Here is an 11,581-nt window from a genome sequence, read left to right as displayed (position 1 = left end):
GCGGTGGCCAGGAACGGCCACTGCACTCCAGTCTGGGTGACAGAGTGAGACTCCAACTCAAAAAAAACCCAAAAAACAAAACAATTTATGATTGTTATTTGCCCTACCTGGCATCTGGACCATCATATCTCAGATCTCCCTAGTAATGACTGATAGGGGCATGATATTTTTATAACCAAGAGTAATGAACAATACACCTTACCTAATTATCTAATTCTATTTCTCACCATACAAAACTAAATTTTCATGTCTTCTCAGAACCAGTTCATCCTTTTGTATTTTGCTGTTTCCCTTGCTAGTAAGTTAAATGTTAATGTGTGCAGGCTTAATTTGTTTTAGAAATTTGCCATACTAATGTGCTTAAAACCCTAAGTCTTTGCCATGGCTTACCAGGCCCCTCTCCACCAGTATTCTTCCCCCCACCCCTATGTTACATCCCTGTCTTCTTTTGTTATCCTGAGCACACCCTAATCTCTTCAACCCTATCCTTCACATTCTGTTGGGAATGATTTGCTTGCTGTCCTACTTAGCTAACTCCTGTTCAACATCTCTTCAGTGAAGACTCCCTGATCAGCTGGATCAAGTAAGTACCCTTGTTGGATGGAGCCAAAGTCCCCTACATTTGCTCTTTTTAGCACTCATCGACCTTGTCTTTATTCAGTGCCCACCTTCCCAACCACACTGAGAGATTCATGAAAGCAGGACCTGAAGCTGCCTTGAACACTTTAATTATACCTAGCTTCTGGCACCATGCCTGGTTCAGAAGAAATGCTTGTTTCACTTGGGATCTTTGGTGGCAAGCAACCAAAAAGGAATATGGAGAAGGATTTATGGTGGAGAACGGAGGCTCAAGGGGAGCCAGTTCTAAGAACAGGACCAGTCATCCAGCCAAAGACCACCAGAAACACACCTACGGTGTTATTTGTTGCAATAAGGGAGAACACACACCATGAGAAACTGTGGGCTTCTCAATAAGATGTTAAAAAGGATTTATTATAGGATTTTGGCTTGTGTTGTGTTTTTTCAGGAAAGGTTCAAGGAAGTGGGCTTCTCTTTGGATTATATGCTGTCAGGAAGCATGAGTATTTCTCTGATTGGACGACTTAATAAATCTTGCTTGTGAAGTGGGAGGAATGAAGAAAGCGTAAAGCTATAAATGTAAAGAAGAAGAAGTCACTCACATTAGTCAGCTTAATGGGATGTTTGGTCATTTTTGTGGTTTGGAGAATGTTCAAGTTTTTGTCTGTGTTCAGAAGTGATTACGGTGTGGGTTTTGTTTTTGCCTTGATTATCACAGTAAGGGTGGCTTTGTCTGATGTTGATGTTTTGTGAAATTGTTTATGTTCAACAGGAGAACACCAAAGCCCAATTGTGAGTGTGTCAGGGCAGATCCTAGCAATATAAAGCTCTCAGTGATAGAGCCAGACCAATTCTTCACAGTCTCCTTGAATATCTGTGCTTGAGACTTAGAGTCCTAGCAGAGAGAGCTCATTTGGCCAAACGTAGATCACACTCTCACTCCTTGGCTGTCCTGAATCTGTGAGAGATTATCAGGTGCAAGTCAGGCTGACATTCAACCAGGATACATTGCATGGCATATTGGGTTCTTAAAATAGAGAAATACTTCCCAACTGGTTGGTAAAATATGTGATGCCCCTCTCCTGAGGCCCCAGGAATCTTTTAAAATCCAGTCACTGAAAGATTAAGGCCTGGCTCATTCTGATTGGCTGATGTCCCTGCCTGCTTAGTTATTTAGTATTTTTTTGTTTGTTTTTTGAGTTGGAGTTTCACTCTGTCACCCAGGCTGGAGTGCAGTGGAATGCTCATGGCCACTGCAGCCTCTACCTGCTGGGTTCAGGCAATCCTTCCGCCTTAGCCTTCCAAGTAGATGGAACGACAGGCGTGCACCAACACACCTGGCTAATTTATTGATTTATTGTAGAGATGAGGTCTCACTAAGTTGCCCAGGCTGGTCTCGAACCCGTGGGCTCAGGCAGTCCTCTCATCTCGGCCTCCCAAAGGGCTGAGCCACTGTGCCTGGCTGCTATTTAGTATTTTGAATATAACCTTTGGGTGAAAGAGTCTTCAGGGTAGCACTGATTCTCCCACCATCACTGATCTTGAGATGGGAAAAGTAATTCCCCAACAGAAAATTAGGATACTGTGAGCAAAGAGGAAGGGATACCTGCCAAGTGGCCAAATAAGAATACATGTGTTTGATAAATTGTTCATTAAATGATTAATGTTGGATAGAGAGAGGGACAGATGGATGAAAGTACCTAGACTGAATGCACATATCTAATAGGAAGAAAGCAGTCAAGCAGACTATAGGTTACATCACTCCATCATACATTCGGAACTTAATCTCTTCACTCCAAAGGATGGGGATGTTTTAAAACAAGTTCTTCTTCCTTTTAATTCCTTTTGAGCAGGTCCCCAACACTTTTCTTACCTGTACCGAGAGAATGCTAGCCAGCCCTGGCACCAGGGTCAGAGGCTGGAGCCAAGGTTGAGGTATCAGACTCCTTTGTGAGGTGGCCTGTGACAGGGGTGCTATGAGGCAAGGACTACCCCACCCCATTTGGCTGTATCAGCCATGCCAGTCCTTTCCTCCCTCACACCCTCTGCCTGACCTAAGCTTTGCCATGTTGCTGCCGCTGCTGGGTGCCTGTTTTGTGGTGGGACCATTCCAGGACCCTGAGTGGGAGCCAGTGTGGAACCTGCTCTCCCAGAATCGCAGCTGCAGGGACCCTCGGTGCTGCAGCAACCTGCTCGTCTTCTGCCTCTTTCTGATCTGGCAGGTCCGGCACTATTGGCACCAGGTCACCAGGACCCGCCTCAGCATGAGGAATGTCATCAAGGTGAGGGGGCCCCACACGCTTTCACTCTCCTTCCCTCAGCACCATGATTGTCCCAGTTACAAGGACCTTGTTCTCTGTGTACAAGAGATGAATCAGAGGGGAATTCAGACTGGTCAGGAGGAGCATTGTCCAGGCCCCAAACCCAGGAGTCACCCCAAACTTCTTTCCCTCATGTCACAGTTCAATCTATCTGTAAGTCCTGTGTGCTCTACTTGTAAATTGTATCTCAAATCTGATCACTTTTCCCAACATACCACACCACCCTGGGCAGAGCCACCATCATTGTCTCACCTGGACCATAGTGATAGCCTTCTGCCCAGTTCTGCCACTTCTCTCATCTAACTACAGCCAGTCCTTCACACAAGCAGCAGAATAACCTCCTTCTCTCTCTCTCTTTTTGAGTCGGAGTCTCACTGTCGCCCAGGTTGGTGTGCAGTGGCATGCTCATGGCCATCTCAGCCTCAATCTGCTGGGCTCAGGTGATCCTTCTGCCTCAGCCTTTCAAGTAGGCTGGTGCGTGCCATATTAAGAAACAGCTGGAACTACAAGTGTGGACCACCACACCTGGTTAATTTTTTGATTTATTGTACAGACGTGGTCTTACCAAGTTGCCCAGGCTGGTCTCAAACCCTGGGCTCAGGCAGTCCTCTTGCCTTGGCCTCCCAAAGTGCTGGGATTACAGGCTTGAGTCACCATGCCCAGCTTTCTCTCTTTTTTTTTTTTGAGTTGGGGTCTCACTCTGTCGCCCAGACTGGAGTGCAGTGGCCACCGCAGCCTCGACCTGCTGGGCTCTGGCTATCCTTCCGCCTCAGCCTTCCAAGTAGCTGGAACTACAGGCGCGTGCTACCATACCCGGCTAATTTTTTGATTTATTGTAGGGATGAGGTCTCATCAAGTTGCCCAGGCTGGTCTCGAACCCACAGGCTCAGGCAATCCACTCACCTCAGCCTCCCAAGGCACGGGATTACAGGCTGAGCCACCGAGCCCGAGCCCGGCGCTCTTTCTCTCTTAAAAAAATTTTTTAAGACAGCAGGTGCAGTGGTTCATGCCTATAATCCCAGCACTTTGAGAGGCCAAGGTGAGAGGATTGCCTGAGCCCACGGGTTCAAGATCAGACTGGGCAACTTTGCGAGATCTCTTCTCTACAATAAATCAATAAATCAGCCAGGTATGGTAGTGGAAGGATCACCTGAACCCAGCAGGTTGAGGCTGTGGTGGCTGTTAGTGTACCACTGCACTCCAGCCTGGGCAACAGAGTGAGACTCCAACTAAAAAAAAAAAACTTTTTTTTTTTTTTTTTAGTTCAAGGATAATATATGCAAACACATTACAAGTGTGTAGATCAAAGAATTTTTACAAATAGAACACATCCATGTGTGGCACCCATATAAGAAACAGTCCAGTAACAGCAGCCCAGAAGTTTGTAGTTACAACTCTGCTGATTTCTAGTAGCACACACCAGTTTTACCTATGTGGAATTATGTGGTAGGTATGCTTTCGAGCCTGGCTTAAGCCCAACATAATGCTTGTGAGCCGGAACAAACTTTTAAAAATAGATCATAGCACTTCACTGCTTAAAACCTATGAATGGCTCCTGTGGCTACACTCCCCACTAAACCCAGAACAAAATCCAATTTTTTTTTTTTTTTTGAGTTGGAGTCTCACTCTGTCACCCAGGCTGGAGTGCAGTGGTCGCTCCCGGCCACTGCAGTCTCGACTTGCTGGGTTCCGGCGATTCTTCTGCCTCAGCCTTCCAAGTAGCTGGAACAACAGGGCACGCTACCACGCCCGGCTAATTTTTGATTTATTGTAGAGATGAGGTCTCGCTAAGTTGCCCAGGCGGGTCTTGAACCCGCGGGCTCAGGCAATCCACTCATCTCAGCCTCCCGAAGGCACGCGATTACAGGCTGAGCCACCGAGCCCGGCTAAATTTTTTTTTTTTGAGTTGGAGTCTCACTCCATCACTCAGGCTGGAGTGCAGTGGCATGCCCACGGCCACCCTAGTGTCAACCTGCTGGGCTCTGGCAAGCCTTCCGCCTCAGCCTTCCAAGTAGCCAGAACTACAGGTGCGTGTTATCACATCTGGCTAATTTTTTTCTTTTTTTTTTTGAGTTGGAGTCTCATTCCATTGCTAAGGGTGGAGTGCAATGGCATGCTCATGGCCACCGCAGTCTCGACCTGCTGGGCTCCAGCAATCTGTCTACCTCAGCCTTCCAAGTAGCTGGAACTACAGGCACACGCTACCACACCTGGCTAATTTTTTGATTTATTGTAGAGATGAGGTCTTGCCAAGTTGCCTGGTGGGTCTTGAACCTGTGGGCTCAGGCAATCCACTCTCCTGGGCCTCCCAAAGTGCTGGGATTACAGACTGGGCCACCGAGCCTGGCCCAAATCCAAACTCTTAACCACAACTTCAGGACCCAACATAATCTGTCCTGTGTTTGTCTCTGACCACATCTCCCAGTGCTCTCCTCATTACTGGTTCCATTCTGGCCACATGGACTTCTTTGCTGTTTTGTACATATGATCTTGCCTCATCCTCAAGCCTTTGCACTTAATGTCTCTTCTACCTACAACTCTCTTTCCTCAGATGTCACTTGGTTTGTCCTCACTTCATTCAGGTTTCCAGTCAAATGTCACATTTTTCAAGAAGCCTTCCCTGGTTACCCTATCTAAAGGAGCTACCACTGCCCACTCTGCTTTTATTTCCATCAGAACACTTAATGGCCAGGTGCAGTGGCTCATGCCTGTAATCCCAGCACTTTGAGAAGCTGAGGTGGAAGGCTTACTTGAGCCCAGGACTTTGAGACCATACTGCTCAACATAGTGAGACATTGTCTCTACAAAAAATAAAAATATTAGCCAGGAGTGGTGGGGCTCGCCTGTAGTCCCAGATACTTGGGAAGCTGAAGTGGGAGCATCACATGAGCCCAGGAGGTCAAGGTTGCAGTGAGCCATGACCATGCCACTTCACTCCAGCTTGGGTGAGAGAGTGAGACCCGGACTCAAAAAAGAAAAAAAAAGAAGCCAGGCTCGGTGGCTCAGCCTGTAATCCTGCACCTTTGGGAGGCTGAGGTGAGTGGATTGCCCGAGCCCGCGGGTTCGCGACCTGCCTGGGCAGGCGAGACCTCATCTCTACAATAAATCAAAAAATCAGCCGGGCGTGGTAGCACATGTCTATAATTCTGACTACTTGGAAGGCTGAGGTGGAAGGATCACTGGAGCCCAGCAGGTCGAGGCTGTGGTGGCTGGGAGCGGCCACTGCACTCCAGTCTGGGAGACAGAGTGAGACTCCAACTCAAAAAAAAAAAAAAGAACACTTTTTGCTACTTAACATTATGTTGTATAGTTGGTTATTATCTTTCTTTCATTTCTAGACTATTGTTCCCAGCAGGGACTTTGTCTTGTTCCTGTTGGTACCCCCAGCACCAAGAACAGTCTGGCCCAGAGTAAACTTTTGGTCTTTCTTGAATGAATGAATACTGTTTGTCTTAAGAGAAGTGACCCCCTACCTGTTCCTGAGTCTGAACATTCTCATCTGGGTAGTTGAGTTGGAATTCTGATCTGAGTGGATTATACGAGCTAGTATGTGTCCAAGAATTTACTTCTCGGTTTTCACCCACAGGTGCCATCACAGAAGTGGGCAGTGTCCTCCATGAGCCATGAAACTTTCTTTGGGATGACTCCTGAATTCTTCAGTCCTGGCAAGTTCAGGAGCCTGGAGGCTCATGTCCAACAATGGGCACACAAGCAGAGATGGGGATATCAGAGGAGCCTCCAGGAATCACGGACCTTATACCTTTATTCTCCACAGCAACCATGTCAGGGCCCAACTTGGGGTGCCCACACCCAAACTGAGCCCATACTTTGTACCACTTCCTTTTCAAACAGCTGTCTTCTCCTTCAGGACAGTTCCTGGAAAGCATGGCGCGTACCCTTGTGTCTCAGTGATGACCAGACTCGTCCTGCCTTGGACATGTGCCAAAAAATGGAGCAGCTGCTAGTTCACTCCCAGGAAAAGTTAGCGGCACTGGAGCCTGTTGTCAGCATGAGGTCTCACCCCACCTCCATGACTACCTCTCTTCCAAACCTTCCTTCAGCTTGGAGGCAGCAGTTCTGCCCCAGAGATTTCCTGCCTGATCCTTCCAATCAACCTCTAGGAATGTGCACCTGGAAGTCCTGGGGCTACCCACAAGAGGCCTGGGTACCAGGGGGTGAAAAACAGACAGTAAGCAGAGAGGATAGTAGAGAGATGCAAGCTCTAGGGTGGGTGAGCCAGAGAGAAAGCAGATGGGAGAATGCTTGGAAAATCCAGGCCTCTGGGGAGCAACTCCCAATAGACTTTGGAATGAGGGATGATGCAGAGACTAAGGCACTGGGGTGTGGAAACCAGAGAATAGTAATGAATGAAATTGATGGAGAGATCCTGAAGGCAGTGTGGGAGAACCAGGATCAGAGGGAAGTTGAGAATATAGCCAAGATACAGGAACTAAGGAAGACAAACCAGAAGGAGGATAAAGATAAGAATCCTCCAGAAACCCAGACACATATGGGAGAGAACCATGAACAGTTAAGATGTAGAATTGATGCAGAGACCCAAACTCCCAAGCTGGGGAACCAGGATAGGAATGGAGGTGAGGGTGCTGTGGAGATCCAGATATTTGAGAGGAAAAACAAGAGAAAAGCTGGAGGGGAGGATGAGGGAGAGATTCAGGAGGAGACCCAGATGCCAGAGTGGGGAAAACAAGACCAGATTAGAGATGATCCTGGTGCAGAAATTCAGACACAAAAGGGGAGGAACAAGGATCAGGTTGGAGGTACAGATGCTGTGCAAACCCAGTCATCTGGTAGGGAGAACCTGGGAGAAGTAAAAAAAAAGGATGGTGTGGAGACCCAGGCCTTGGAGTGGGGGAAAGAGGAAAGCAATGGAAGTGAGAATGTTACAGAGATCCAGACATCAGGGTGGGAGAAACAGGAGCAGAGTGGAAGTGAGACTGCTTCAGAGACCCAGGAATCTAGGGGAGAGAACCAGAAACTATTAAGACATGAAACTCAAGTGGGGTGGGGAAGCCAAAGCATGGGAAGAGGTGAGGAAGCTGAGGAAACCCAGATATCTAGCAGGAAGTGGCTCAGGGAGATAAGACAGGAGGATTGGGTGGTGATCCAGGCACCATGGTGGGGAAACCAGAGGCTAGTAGCAAGTAGAGTTGACAGAGAATTTGATATACTATGTTGGGGAAGTCAGAACCAGATTGGAAGTGAACATAGAGTGGAAATTCACGCACCAGAGAAGAGAGGCCAGGGAGAGGATGGGCATAAGATTGAGAACCAGGAACAATTAAGAGATGAAACTGATGTGAAGATCCATCCAGCAGGGAGGAAAAATAAGGAAAAGCTTGGAAATGAGAATGGTACAGACATTCAGGCACTAAGGAAGAGAATCCCGAAAGAGGTAAAAGGTGATAATGATAAGGAGACCTGGAAACTTGGGGAAGAAAATAAAAGTCAGTCAGGAATTGAACTGAATGATAAGATTCACATACCAAGGTGGAAGAATCAAGAACCTACTAATGGCAAAAATGGTACAGTTACCCAGACATCTGAGGCAGAGAACTGGAGTGAATTAGCAAGCAAAACTGATGGAGAAACCCATTCAGCAGGATGGAAAAAAGAGAAGACTGGAGGCGAAAACAGTGCAGAAATTCAGGTACAAGGGAAGAGAAACCTGAGAGAAGTTGGAGGTGAGGATGGTACAGAGACCTGGACACCTGGGGAAGAAAACCAGAATCAGTTAAGAAGTGATTTTGATAGAAAGACCCTTTTATCAGAGTGGGAGAACCAGAAACAGATGGGAGACAAGAATGGAACAGAAATTCAGGACCTAGACGAGGGAAAACAGAGAGAACCTGAAGGTAAAGACAGTATAAAGACCCGGAGACCTGAGAGAGAGAACCAGGCACAGTTAGATAGTGAAATTGGAGGGAACCATTCACCAGGGAGCAGGAACTTGGAGCAGATTGGAGGAAAGAGTATTGTAGAAAATCGGGCATCAGAGAAGAGAAACCAGAGAGAAGTTGGAAGTGAGGATGGCAGAAAGATCCAGAGATTTAGGGGAGAGAACCAGAGACTGTTAAAGAGGAAAGTTAATGGAAAGACCTGTCCATCAGAGTGGAAGAACCAGAAACAGATTGGAGGTGGAAATGAAGGAATTAAAATACAAGGGAAGAGAAACCTGAGAGGGACCACAGGTGATGATGATATGGAAACCCAGGCTCCTGTGGGAGATGACCAGGGACAATCAAGAAGTGAAATTGGTGGAGAGATCCAGGCACAAGGGCAAGGAAACCAGATTGAAGGTGGAGATGAGGATATTGCAGGGCCCTGGGCTGAAGGGAGCCAGAGAAAGTACACAGCTGAGGATGCTGGAGGGCCTCAAGCACCAAGGGGAGGAAACAAGGACTGGGTCACAGGAAAGGGTGCTGTGAAGGCCAGTCTCCAAGTTGACTGTTCTGGAGATGAGGGGCCCACAAGCAGGAAGCACAGCCCAGCACGGCTTCCCACCTTCACTGGTTCTGGATATGAGGTCATGGAACAAGAACAGACAGTGGCTGTAAATGGTTTCGTCTCTGCTCCATGTCTTGGGATGAAGCTTCTCCCCCTCTGGAGTGAGGTCTTCCTGCTGGCTGGAGGGAAGGGAGAGCATCTGGCCAGCCAGGGCACAGCCCTTGCCAGGGAGCACAGAGTGAGGGTCAGTTCAACTTCCCAACAGATCCGACCTAAATCCTGGAGAAGACGACAAAGGGACAAAGGAACGGATCCAGGGAAGGCCTCCACCCTGACTCAGCAGCCCCAGAACCCACAGTCTCTGGATGCTCCCTTGGTGGTGCCCTTTGCCTGCCCCTCTCTACTGTGTGGTCAAGCCCCTCAAGCTGCCACAGCTCTGGTCGGTGCTCCTATTGCCCTCACTGTCCTGCCCAAGTGGCCAATCCTCAAGAAGAGCAAGCGACTGCTCCTGGAGTCCCTCATGCGGAGGAGGATCGCACATCTGAAATGGGGCTTACCCCGACGGATCCTGGAGTCCTATTTGCTGTTTTACTTCTTAGGATCTTGCTCATTGCCCCTTGCTGGGGTGAGGCTCCCTGGACTACACACGGATCAGAAACTCCAAGGGCAGCAGGAAAAGTATTGTGAAGCTCAGGGCTCCACACCAGGCCTCAAGTCCCCAGAAAGGTTCCCAAACAAAAAAAGCCCAAAAGTTCCCACAAAGACTGGAGCGCTGAAGTATAGACCACACCTGTCAGAGCCAAAGGGCGTTTCCATCAAGTCCGAAAAGTCCCGGAGAGTCATGCCACTAGGGGGTGTTAGAGAACCACAGGAGATACAGGAAGTGGCTTTTAGGGCCAAGCTCCCTGCTCCCAGGAACTGCAGGCCTGCAGGGGAGTCTAGGAACTGGTGTGGCCAAGAAAGGGTCCGCGAGCCTTCCAGTGAGAACAGCAGCAACAGGAAAATGGCCAGGCCAGGGGTCTCCCAGATAGCAGAGAGAACTCTTAGCAGAGTGAGGACCTCATCCTCCAGGGCAGGCCATGCCCACTGGAGGAAAGAAAGCACATCCTGGAAGGTTTCTAAACCCCCGGGACTCAAATATCAGCAGCCAACAAACTGGAGAAGAGGAAACCTGAAACCTGCAGAGGGCAGAGGGGCTGGGCAACAGCCTTTCTCTGATTCCACAGAAACCTTCAACTTCAAAAAGAGTTTCCGCTCTCCTGCAGCAAAGCTAAGCATGACCCTTTTGAACAAGATATCCTGGTCCCCACAGCTGGTCAAGCGCCAGCACCCAACCCCTAATCTGAGCCCAAAGGAACCTGATCCTACTCTTCTTCCCAAAGTGAGTGACCCACATGTAGGGGAGGACAGCACTGGAGACCACACTTCTTTAGAGAGAGACCTTCATCCACCAGGTCAGTGCTGTGCTGGGGCCACTCTTCCCAAGACAGAGAGCCCCCAGGGTCAGTGGGCTCCTGGGAACCCAAATAAGGCCCCACAGAACACACCAGCCTCCACGAAGTTTGGTTTTATGAAGCATTTGAGGTTTTTTCTCTTCCAATGTGGCTTTAAAAAGTAGGCCTCAGGCCCAGAGTCCTCACGACTCAGAGAAGACTTTAGAATGACCTGCTCCCCCCAAAGCTTCTAATAAAATTGGTTATTTGGACTCTGTGGGGTTCTGATTTCTTGGGCACATGCTTTCCAAGTGCCCCTTTTCGAGGTTTGGGATATTTTGTGGGTGGGGTAGAAGCCACTTCTACCCTGTGGTTTTGAAGGTTTAGAGAATGTGGGTCAGCTCAATGACCTCTTCTAAACACCTCCCTGTTAGGGTCTGGATAGGATGAGGGCGGATGGCTGGAGGGAGTGAGGGGTACAGGGAGGTGCAGCACTGGCGGAGCCAGCAAGCTGGAGGTGCGCACTGGCAACCCAGAGATCTGAGTAAATGCAAAGAATTGAACCGGGCTCTGTGGCTCAGCCTGTAATGCCAGCGCTTTGGGAGGCTCAGGTGAGTGGATTGCCTGAGCCTGTGGGTTTGAGACCCGTCTGGGCAACTTGGCTAGACCTCATCTCTACAATAAATGAAAAAATCAGCCGGGCGTGGTAGCGCAAGCCTGTAATTCCAGCTACTTGGAAAGCTGAGGCGAAAGGATCGCCGGAGCCCAGCAGGTCAAGGCTGC

General features: G+C 48.7%; 2 protein-coding genes across 2 annotated transcripts in view; both read left to right on the top strand.

Annotated features, from left to right (window-relative positions):
• Positions 1 to 2,645: 2,645 nt before the first annotated feature.
• LOC103264369 (uncharacterized protein C22orf46) lies at positions 2,646 to 7,201 on the top strand. Its single transcript, XM_021714424.1, is given in 5 exon segments — positions 2,646 to 2,858; positions 3,201 to 3,262; positions 6,358 to 6,403; positions 6,487 to 7,127; positions 7,177 to 7,201. Coding segments are annotated over 5 exon segments (987 nt in total).
• Positions 7,202 to 7,209: 8 nt separating this feature from the next.
• Positions 7,210 to 11,581, top strand: part of LOC103264367 — a 5,006-nt gene continuing 634 nt past the window's right edge. The window contains exon 1 of the mRNA XM_008062023.2: positions 7,210 to 10,746. Within this exon, the coding sequence (XP_008060214.2) occupies positions 7,210 to 10,746 (3,537 nt within the window). The remainder of the gene's footprint in view (positions 10,747 to 11,581) is intronic.

This window comes from Carlito syrichta, unplaced genomic scaffold (genome assembly GCF_000164805.1).
Source record: "Carlito syrichta isolate Samal-C Ts95f unplaced genomic scaffold, Tarsius_syrichta-2.0.1 Scaffold305648, whole genome shotgun sequence".
NCBI classification, from domain to species: domain Eukaryota; kingdom Metazoa; phylum Chordata; class Mammalia; order Primates; family Tarsiidae; genus Carlito; species Carlito syrichta.
Note: the sequence above shows the minus strand (reverse complement) of the source record. Positions and strands in the feature narration are given on the sequence as shown.